Genomic DNA, 12,064 nt, shown 5'->3' with positions numbered 1-12,064 from the left:
TTTGTCTGCTTTTTTCATGGGTGCAGTGATTTTCTGCTTTATAGTCTTTTAAGAAACCCTGACAGAGTTACTCAAGAGCTAATGAATGTCATAGCAAGAAGCTGTGAATGCTTTACTAAGCATGAACTGGACTCCTGACTAATTCCCCAATCTCTGTGCTACAGAAATTGTAGAATTTGTCAATCTGCCATGGCAGCCTTCCCAAACAGTGCCCAAAGCATTACTTGTTCTGTAGTTTCAAGATTGTTTTTTAGAAATACCAATATTTCACCTGAAGCATGTCCAGTGACTATATATGAACAATACGTATACCAGCAAGACATATATGGGTATCAAGTAACCCTCAAAGGATTATAGGAGAAAGAAATAGACACTTGCTGAAGCCCTGTGATGACGAGTGGGATAGATACTTCAGCTCCTCACACCATACTTCTGATTTATTTACTTTTTGGTATTTAGTATCTTATATTTGAAAACAGAAGGGATAAAGTCACAGCCAGAATGCATCCACATGGTGCCTAAAGTCAGCTAAAGTGAAAAACTACCAAGGATATGCCTTTACTCACAAATGTGGTTTTCCACATCATGGCAAGGTCACCCAGAATGGATGACCAAGGAAACCCAGAATAGCTTTCTGTATGAATTTTGCTATTAAATGAATTATGAAATACATAAAGATTTTTATAAATGGGAACACAAGGCCTCCTGAGCAGAAAATTCACTAAAATTCACTATAACTCAAACCATATTTAGCAGGTATTCCCCCCAGTGTGACACTATATAAACGATTACTCCTGTTAGAGTTACAGGGTGGTTCTGACCCAGGATCTGCCACTGGCAACTGCTGGACCTCAGACAAGCCACTTACCCTCTCTGTGCTTCTAGAGATTATGTTTCATAGGAGGAAACTGAACTAAACTAGGGGTTTTCCATCCTTGTCAGTTAGAGAAACTTTGTTCAAAGGAAATCTTGGGCAGTAGCCCATACAGAAAACAAATTAAAATGAAGCCAGTCTTACTGAAGGAAGGGCCAGTGACCACTACTTTCCCAGTTTGCTGATTCAGCACAACCCCTTGCCACAGTCCCAGTCCCAAGTGGGCAGGGCAGGCCCCCGGGGTCTCCTGTGTTACACAGCACGTGTGTGCAGTTTAAAAAACACTGGAGTACATGGCACCTCACATCCCTTCCAGCTTTAAACTATTGATGATGGACAGGCCAGAGCTGGAATCGGAGCCCTGACAAAAATATAGCTAGTGTGAAAACAAAAGCAGGACAGCGCCATAGGGGACAGAAAGTTACGGTCCTGCCAAGTTCAATGTAGTGTGTATCAAAACTGGTTTTTTTTAAGTGGCCATATTTTATTCATAATTTTAATCATTCACTAAATGAACATTTTCTGAGTACTAACTCTGCATTGGTAATATAACAAGGAGAAAGACACAGCCCCGGTCCCCAACATGACCTGTGTGAGACATGGCCGGTAGAATCATGGTGATCACAGTTGTATGTGATGAACTGGTGTGAGGGGCAGAAGGGACAGAGCGGTCAGCAAGAGCCTTCTAGGAAAAGAGACATCTCATCTGAATCTAGTAGCCAAGTGAAGTGAGGGAGGGGATGGAAGAGTGGAAAATGCATATAGAAAGAGAAATGAAGCATGCAAAGGTTCAGAAGCAGAAGAGAATCAAGTGGATCCTAGAGAATGAGAAGCCAGCCCATCAGCCAATATGAGGAAGGTGAGCAGACCCAGGGTCAAGAGGAGCCCGCCACACCTCTCTAGGAAGTTTGGCCTTGGTCCTGAGGACCATGCATACTCAGGGCAGAGTTTCAGCAGGAGGGCAAACTAATCTGCCAATTTATCCAAAGCAGGAAAGAAAAATTGAGTTTGAATGAGTCATCAGCTGATGAACAAAAATGAAGTTGGCAGAGCCAACAGATGATCTCAGGGAGCCTGGCTTCCACCCTGCTAAAAAGTGGTATTGATCTCTGCTTTCTCTATCTCAGAGTGCTAATGTGAGGATCCAAGAAGATCATGTATATAAAAGAACATGAGGAACTGGGAAGTACTCTGCAGGTCTTTAAGAAATTAGAGAAGTAGCCACATCAGTAGCAGCATTCTGGGGGAGGAATCACCAGATCCACAGTAAATGAGGCTTCCTAGGAGAGCTCTGAACAATCCCTGAATCCTAGATGGTTGCATAATTACATCTAAACTGAAAGGAAAGTGACTGAATATTCACATATAAGAGGTTGTTGCTATATGCGTAGGTGTCAAATTAGTATATACAGACTACTGTAGCTTCTGCTCGGGTAAAAGTGATGTAATATGTTGAAACCACCTTAGAAAAGGAACAAATGATACCATACATTTCTAAGTACTTACATCTGAATTATCTTGAGACACATTATATTTATCTTATAGAAGAAAAAACAGAGAAATTACGTGGTTTGCCAAAGATTACCAGCTAATAGTTGACAAGGTTATGTAAGTTATAGATCAGCTTGCATTCAAAAGTCAGGCACCACTTGCATTTATAATGGTTTATGATGTTGTCTTACATAGGCATAAAATCTTTTCTTTCAAGGAATTTATAACAGAGTTTTACCCGTTCCCTGGAAGAAAAGTCCACAAGGCAAAAAAGATTAAACTGAAGGTGACAAGAGAAATAGCCAGGAAGAATTCATCAGTCATTTTCTCTGTCCTCTTTCATTTTTCAGATAATGGACCGATGGGAGAATCAAGGCAGTCCTCAAACGAGTTTATCTGCTCCGGCCATACCGCAGAACCTGCCCTTCCCACCTGCCCTTCACAGGAGCTCCTTTCCTGACTCAACAGAGGCCTTTGACCCACGGAAGCCTGATCCATATGAGCTCTACGAGAAATCTAGGGCCATTTATGAAAGTAGGCGTAAGTGAAAGCCACATAAAACAAGGGTACATTAATGATAGCTGAGGCACTGCCAGGAGATATATTGAGGCTGAATTATCTGGCATGGTTTTATACTCTGAGTTTCTAAAGTGTTTCAAGAGTAGAGCCAACTCGTCTAAAATTATCTTAGAAAGACTGTTACTCTAAAAGTAGGTTTATTGTATCTTTCAGCTTACATTTTATCTCCTACTTTTCTTCCCCTAATCCCCTGAAGAAAATCAGGAATATATTTTGGGGGATTGGGGGGTGCGGTTCCTGGTTTTGTTTAAGTTACCAAATACAGAAAAGAAGTGTTTGGCTTTTTTTAAATCGGTTTAATGTGATCTTGAGCCTAAAGCTTAGATTTTTCTTAGAGCCTTGAATGGAACCATTGAAAAAGTTAGGACATTGAGTAAAAAGTCGGCCAAGCCTTCCCACCTCACAGGCATGAAATCAATTGCTTCCGAAGGTAGTATTGATCTAGGTGCCAATCATCTCTGCCACAGTTTTCTGCTTCTCTTTTAGTGCAGTCAGGCACATTTGAACAGTCTTAAAATATCGTGTATGCACTTGTCACCCTATCTGAAGGTCTTTTAAAATGATGTACTTTGTAAACATCAGAAAACAAGGCTTTTAATATTGCTTGTACCATTGTTGTGCTTCTTTCTACCATCTTGCAAATCATTTCCACCACATGTTAGAAGACGGGAATCTCACAGTATAATAAGAACCTGTGTATTAAATGATCAGGAAACCCAGCCTCATAGAAGAGTTTGGTCCCTGGCGCTCCCATTTATGGTCTGCTGATTTCCTTTGCTTCAGTGTTCCACCAATGTCTTGTTTCCAACTTTATCATCCGAAGCATGAATAGCAAGTTTTAAATTGGGTGTGATCTCAGAGGATCTTAAATCTGCTAACTCTTTTGATGAGCTCAGAGGCTGAGAATTATGCACCCAGCTGGTAAAGGGGAAAGCAGATATAATATCTTTTCCCCATCCTCTACATCTCTTTGTAGAACTAACTTTGGTTGATAAAATGGTTAGGACTACAGGCCATTGAGAAATCGTTTATATCAAAATGAAACATCTCCTCACCATAAACCCACACACACTTTTTTTTTTAAGAAGTGGCTACATCAGAACTACTGTGTTTCATTCCTCTCTTTCTGGATAAACAACTGAAATATCATATCTCCAGATTGTATCATTAGAATGTCTTTGCTGTAGTAAAGAACAAAGTAGATATTCTTAGCTACATAATATACAGTATGAATTCAGGGTATTAATGTTCATTAAACTAAAAAAAAAATAAAAAGATTTCAGCACAGTTTCTAATACCTTTTCTGCTTTAATAACCAAGGTATTGACTGAATACCCATCTTGCCATCAGCACTGTGAGGAGATACCAAAGATGAATAATATGGCCTGCTCTCACACATGTAAGGGGAAAGTAAGAATAATGAATGCAAACAGGTAGACAGTAAGATAAAGTTAACAGTTCTAACATGGAAGGTGGAAATGCGTAGGATCAAAATATCATCCTCACCTCCTTGTCTTGTTTGATTTTGTGATTGCATTTAGGGAGCATTGAGAGATGCTTCCTCCTCCTTTTTGTCTCTTCCTTAGTCATTCGCTGCCATCCTTTGTGCAGCCTCCTGGCCAATGCAAAGCTTTATGATTCAGGACAAAAACAATGTTGGAATTTATCTCCAGTTTTCTCTTTATGGTTGTCTGATACTGTTGTGCCCTTGGTTTCTTTGTACATGACCCTCTCTCAACTCTAAAAGAATTATTTCTTTATCCAGCCCCTGCAATGCTGTTTCTGTTCATTGCCTTTCCCCTCCTCACCTGTAACAAACCAAGCAAACCAATCCGCCTTAACCTCCTGGAGCTTTCTTTTTCAGTCCTCCTCTGGGAGTTCTTTATCCCCTTTCCCCTCTACAACTGCAGGAACGGCAAATATCCTGACTCCCCACCTCGCCTCGCCATGGGCCCCCAGCGGTGCCCTCCCTGTGCCATTGCTGCTGCTGCCCTCATCACACCCCCTTCCTGCTTTCATCAGCTCTCTCTAATGTTTCTAAGGTCACAGTAATGTTTTCAGGGTCAAAAATCTCAGGAAGCCAAAAGAAGGCAAGCTCATTTTCTTTCCCATCCTTCTCTTTTCTATCACATTTCTTCATAACACTAAATGGAGTGTGAATGAAACATAGAAATCATGTCAAGGTAAGAAAAGCTCCACCAATGAAGATTAAGGAAACCAGGAGAGCATGGTGTCGCTTTCTCTTGTCTCTCTGGATAGCTGATCGGTTCGCTCTGCTTGTGGATATGTGTGTGTCTTTAAAAAAAAAAAAGTAAGACAGCCTTTTGCTCTTCTGTACATTTCCATTTCCAACTTTCACATTCTCATGTAAATGATTAAAGCAATACTAAAAGAAAAAAACTTTTAACTAATGATTGGAAAGCTTAGTCTGTTTCTCATTATCTTCAAATAGGTTTTTTTTTAATGCAGTGATCATAAAATGTACGCACCCAAACAAAAGATCAATATTTCAAAATTTGTGATTATGAACCATTCCTATTCTTACTTCTTTGAATTACACGCATAACATTCAGGTTTGGCTCTATTTATCCTTGTCTTTTCCGGGGGGTGGAGGGAAATCTGTGCAAAGTGTGGAGAGGAATCCTAACCAAAGCTGTTTAAACTAAGTCCTTTGACATTTCCCCTAGTCTATAGTGATCTCATGGTGTCCTTCATTACAACCATATCTAAAGCTAAACAGATTTTTGCATTCACCTTCAAAACTGGGTTGCAGTCACCAGATAAAAAGATGCCCCTCCATCCACAAGCCTGAGCTGTACAGAGCTACAGAATGTTTGTTCTGTCAAGGCTGTCAAGAAATATTTGGATTCAAGTCACCAGTCCCCTGCAAATGATGGAAATTTATCAAATGATGTAAATGCTGCTGTGCCTCATTTGACTCATAATTAGATTATGCTGACATTTTAATGTGCATGCACAGGACATCTTAATAAAGATATATTCCTAAAAAAAATGCGGTGATTTTAAACAAATGAAGATAACCGTAGGATAGTAGAGCCACGTGAAACAGAACATGACAGGTACATGCTATGATTAGGAAACACCTCCTATCTTCATGAGATCTCAAGATGAGCTGGAAATGGAGCAAGACAGAGAAAGGAAGATTCTCCCACCCAGCAGGCTAGCAGTGCCTCTGACTTCAGAGCATGAGGCACAGTGCCCGGAGGTGGCGACTCCAGGCTCCACGTCAATCAACAAGAATATATGAAACACTCACTATGTATCTAGAACTCTGCAGGGCACTCCACAAGAGAAGTTATGAGAAATAACCTCTGCTCATTAGAAGCTTACAGTGAAGGTGGGGACACAAACACACTCATAGGAAAACCATTTCTGAACAAGGCTCCATTACACAACACAGCAAATAATGTCAGTATTTTAATGTGTGAAGTTACACAGCAAAAATAACTAAATAGAGTTTCTCAATTTCCATGTGCAAAATTGATATTTAATCAAGAGAATTTATCTGTTAAGTACCTTTCATCATCAAAATCTCATTAATCCTTGTTGGAGAACTGTGGGAAAAAAAAAAAGAAGAATTTTTTTCCCCACTAACTTAATTCCATATAAGTTTAAACTTACTATATGTAAAAGTATAGCTATGTGAAAAAAAATCCCTAAAAAAGTTTTAATCAATGGGCCTTCTGGATCTTCATATTAATTATTTAAACATTGACCCTATGTCAGTACTACCAATTCCCAGAAAAGAACAAAAATCTCCCCAACTCCCATCTCTACCAAAGACTTTTAGACAAATGTAACTATTCTGTTTGTGATAAGAATCTCTGTTGATAATTGACTTCTTGATGCCCCACTACTTGCAATTTTAAAAACTGAAAACAAAAGAAAATAGATACCTTTGCGTACTGGGACAAGCCGTGCAATTTTTTACTTCCCTCTTCTCTGTCTTTTTCCCAAGAATCTCATAAAGGAAGAACTTGAATTTGATTTGCAGTCACAATAGGAATGGCTTGAATGTTCTGGTTTGTATGCTAACATTCCTAATGCTGGACTACAGATGCCATTGCTAACCTTGGAGAAAAGCAGTTCTAAAGGCCATTAGTGTTTTCTCTACCCCATCTCCTCCTGCCCTTCTTTCTCTATGTGTGACTGCATCCGTCCTCCCACTACATTTTTCTAACATGATAGGAAACCTTTTTTCACTGGCTTAGTTACTTATAAGACTGTCTAGGGTGACTACACATGGGAGTTTTCCTGGACAATCCTTGTCTGTGTTGTCCTGGCATAATTATTAATAGTTCACTTTTTACCACCCTAGACTGTCCTCATTTGAATGATAAATTATAATGTTTTCCTTTTTTATATAATTTATTCAAGGAATAGTCATCATTGCTGTTCAAGAAAAGCATATATCTAAATGTACACACCATGAATAAAAAGTGTGATACCTACTCAGACAAATAACTTTTTCAAGCTAATTTATTCAGCTGATATAATTTTTGCCTATACATATTTTATCCCTAATTTGAAGTAAAGGCTTATTCCTGACTTGTGTTGGTAGCCAAGCTCCAAAGTGAGATATGTGTACAAATCTACTTCACGGCAAATGAAGTAGAAAAAAATAGGTAGTAAAGTTTTGCACATTTAAGTACTATGCCATGGAGTCCTCTTTCTTATAGAGAAAATAAGTCAGGTTCAACATCACAATAGTCACTGAAATGAAAGGGAGTTAATCTCATCTGTTTCCTTCTTCTGGGAAAGATTACACTTAGACAACTACAGCTAGATGACTGGTAACAAAAGAATTGTGATAGGCAAGGCAGTATAAAGTGCTTCCCAAAGAAATGAGTGTGGCTCACTTTGGAATCTTACAAAATAAAGTTTTGATGATTCTGATGGGCCTGTTGGCACAGGAGAAGGCCTTGTCCTGTTGCTTCACTTTTCTTTAAGCCAGACTTGTTGTAAAGGTTTGTCGTATCATTCAGCTCACGGGGACATTGCTTGGGCCTGTTCTACACTGCGGCCTTGAAAGCTGGAGCAAATAAGCAGATGCAACCAGGAATGGAAAAGAAAAATTCTTATTTCCTAAAACTCTTCCCTCAGAGTTCTGTCCCTTGGTTTAAACCCAAGTTGAATTATGACTGAAGTTGTTCCAACTTTTTTCTCTTCACATTGAACTTTGGTTATAATAAGTAAACAATTTATGAGGTACAACATGTCCACACTCCTTTGTGGTAAGACATCACTCAAATGTAGAATCATAAAAATGTCAAGGATCCGTATGGTGTAATGTGCCTTATGGTATAACCTCTTTAGAACAGAAATTTCTCTGAAATGTCTTCAAAAGAGCTCACACAATCAGTTTTCCTTTCCAGAATTAGAATAATAAGCGATGAGTATCATAGCAAAGGTAGCAATCAAAAGTGACCACAGGCCGGTGAACGAGCATAATGGAGAAGCAAACTGTTTTGTAGTATTATATCTGAAGTGAAATGATAATTTGTGGCAGATCAAAAATGGACAGTTATGTTTTTCACATCTAGGGCTGTTATCCTGCTCTTTTGTTGTTCATTGCATATTATTGAATTCTTTCATTGTTCAGTATTGTTAATACACGTGTAATTTATGGCTGATCACAAACACGTGGTTGTATTTCTAAACTATCAGGTTTTCTGCTGCTCTTTCCTCGTTATTAGTGAACAAGAGTTGTAGTTTGCACTGTCTCCCATCCTAACAGCGAGCCACTTGAAAGGATGGGGTACTACAATAGTATTATTCACCACAGCACACCGCTTCAATGTCTCAATGAAAAGTGATGGGGGAAGCCACATCACATATGGTAGTATCTATCTAGGGTGCTCAAAACCAAAGCTCTGAAGCCTATGAAAATCTTTCAGCTCAAGCCTTCCTGACTCCAAGTCTCCTTTTCCCCTGTAACTAAATACCCAATTGAGCCAAGCTAGAAATATCAAAAAGTTTAAGAAAGCTTTAAATAAATTCATGGATGCCATAGCTACAGGCTGCTATTATGTGATTACGAAAGGCCACCGTGCCTTCCCAGAGAACACCCTCACATATGAACACTGTGCTAGACCAAACCCCAGCCTGATTTGCTCAAATACTGCTGGTGTCCAATGCATTAAAGTACTCCCACACACACACGCATCTGTTCTCTGGAACACAATCTTACTTTAGTGAAATATTAAAATAAGATAAGTTAATGTTAAAACACTTTTACCAGTGACTCTAGCATTGGAAAAATAAAAGGATAGAAAAAGATGTAATAAAGTTATTATTTTAAATGTCCTCAATTGTACTGAGAGATTAATTTTCTGCACCCTTTTCTTATGAGAAAAGCATTATTGTTATCCTTAGTATAATTTATGTTATGATTTGATCTGTGAAAAAAATTTGCCTTTCAGATGGAGTTTCTAATATATCGTGTTGTATATGACTTTGCAGTTATATATTGATATGAAGATCAGTAAATCCAGTTAAGCTGTGTCTGCCATTTTAATATGTAGATTTTAATTAATTTGGAAATCTGATTTTAAAAAGGTATCCTCAGATAGCTTTCTAAAAAACCATGGTAACATTTATATTTCCAACAGGTTCCTTTTGAAATAGGAAATTACCATGGTGTGAGCTAAGTAATATAGAGATAGCAAAATAAAAGCTGTGGTAGGACACATATTTTTCCCATGTATTTTAGAAATTAGATCCAATCCTAGAGCTTATAAATTTATTTCATTCAGTAATTTAAAATTAAAAGATCCTGGAATTAGACGGGATAAAGGCAGGGGGAGGAGTAAAAAGTAAACTCTAAAAATCAGGTCTTGATTGAAAGTTATTTAATATATCAAAGCATTTTGTTGGTTGCACAAGCTGACAATGTAACCCAATGTATTTTCATGAATACATGTGAGACCATCAGGGCTGCAGAGTTTAAGTGCTCGATGGCCAGTAGGTCCTCATGAGAGTATAACATAAAATGTCAGTTTTATACCTAATAGAAGTGTTTCAAACGTAGCACTCTTCCATCCCTGATACAGACAAAAGGACATTTCTCAAGTCATAATTCTAAGCAGCTACACCAAACATGAAGGTTCTTTAAAAATAACAATTCTGCCAGAAAGCTAATTTGCCTTTACTGTGAAAGCACAGCTTACCTGGCAGGAATGATCATTATGCCCTCCATGAGCAGACTGGCTCTTTATTTGAAACAAAGCTCAGTGAAAAAGCAACAAGACTTTGGTCTTATTTTACCTTTTAAACTTAAAGGATAAAATAATCATTTTTTCACAGTGCTTTATGTGGTACAATTATATTATAAAATTATGTCATCTTAACACATTCAGAATGGGGGAGTTCTATTGTTCTATGTTCTTACTCTCTGCCTTTTAAAACTCTTAAGTTGCCTCGTCTATAAATGCTCTTAAGGAATAATCATTTATGATTAAAGATTATATATCATAAATAATTATTTATAGACAAAATTAATAATGGTATGAAATTTCTTCCAAGCAAAAAATAGTTCACATATTGAAGTCTAAAAGTGCGAGAGGAGTGGTTCTTGCAAGAACATTTTACAGTTCTTCTACCTACAATGTGAATTTATGTTTTCGAGAGGTTTAATAATGTTTAGTAAATTTTCATCTGAAATTCCTTACATGATTCAAAAGCAAAACAATGTGGTAAACTTAATATTAAATTCATCATAGGGGCAAAAATATCCTGCCACTCTCTCAGATAGAAGTATCTCAGCATATCTTAACATAGATCTTTAGCTTCTTAAGTATTTCTTGACCAGAGGTTTGCATACATGTGTCATCTGCCCATCTGATACTAAACTCAGTTGTGTGGTTTAGGAAATTCTCTAGTGACAGAACAGTGAAGGAAAAGGAAGAATACCTGGAGATGTTAGGAAAAAATGTATAGCATGGTCACAAAAGACTGTATTATTTATTCATAATAATACTAAAACGAAACAAGAAAGAGCTTTATTGAATAATGCATTCTAATTAAGTTTAAAACTTAGATATAGCAAGTATGTTTTCTAAAAAGGATGTTGAAGAGTTTCCTGTGAGACAGTATAGAATACCTTACACAAGTCACGTAGCATTTTGGGTCTTACCATCTGTGCAATGAAAGGTGCCTTGCATCCCTCATTCTGTTAATTCTTCTATGATATCAAGACCAGGGATTTAGAAGGCAGAGCGAAAATCAAGGGACAATTTAATTATGTTATTCTTCAGGTTTAGCAGTTCCAGATAAAGACCTGTTGAAAGTCTGCATTTCTCAAACATGCAGTAAGGAGCTACACATCTCAACCATGCAGAGTAGGAGGAAGCATGTCAATTGGAGTCTTGCTACCCATGAAAAATGTTAATGCACAAGAGCAACATGTCTCCAGATACTTCCAGAACACAGTATGCAACCAGGTTGTTCTAGGTTCTCAAATTCTAAATGTGGGATATGCCTACATTTTTAAGGTGCTTTATACTCACTTTTTTGAATTTTTATGTTATTAGATTTAACATAGATTATATCATATATCTTATAAAGGATCTCTATTGCTAAAATAAACTAATTTAACTCAACTACTTATACATAACTTCAACTACCCAGATAATTGGAAATATCAAAATATTTTGACTAGTGTACGTAAATCAATACCATCATTGATTGGATTTTCTACTTTTCATTTCAAAGTTTTATGACACAGAATTACAACCTAATTTTAAAGGACCTATATTTTCCTTATATATTTCAGATTCTAGATTGACTTTACTTTCAAATTAGTATTCTTATAATGAGAATCAAAACTTAATATTTAGAAATGGTAATCTTATTCCACGCTTATCATAAAAGAAATTCAGATTTTTTTATTTTGCATGCATGTAAAAGAAACATATTTACAGGCCAGGCGCGGTAGTTCACACCTATAATCCCAGCACTTTGGGAGGCCGAGGCAGGTGGATCACCTGAGGTCAGGAGTTCGAGACCAGCCTAGCCAACATGGCGAAACCCCATCTCTATCAAAAATACAAAAATTAGCTGTGCATCATGGTGGGTGCCTGTAATCCCAGCTACTGGGAA

General features: G+C 37.6%; 1 protein-coding gene across 6 annotated transcripts in view; it reads left to right on the top strand.

The window, feature by feature from the left end:
* MAGI2 (membrane associated guanylate kinase, WW and PDZ domain containing 2) overlaps positions 1–12,064 on the top strand; it is a 1,459,815-nt gene that overhangs the window by 1,274,563 nt on the left and 173,188 nt on the right. For all 6 annotated transcript variants that reach the window (XM_064374940.1, XM_021667866.2, XM_064374946.1 and 3 more), the window contains one exon: positions 2,716–2,905. In XM_064374940.1, the coding sequence (XP_064231010.1) occupies positions 2,716–2,905 (190 nt within the window). The remainder of the gene's footprint in view (positions 1–2,715; positions 2,906–12,064) is intronic.

The sequence above is a fragment of the Aotus nancymaae genome, unplaced genomic scaffold (genome assembly GCF_030222135.1).
Source record: "Aotus nancymaae isolate 86718 unplaced genomic scaffold, 86718_ANA_hifiasm-v0.15.2.pri h1tg000002l, whole genome shotgun sequence".
Lineage (NCBI taxonomy): Eukaryota > Metazoa > Chordata > Mammalia > Primates > Aotidae > Aotus > Aotus nancymaae.
The sequence above is the reverse complement of the archived record's forward strand: the minus strand, read 5'-3'. Positions and strand labels throughout refer to the sequence as shown.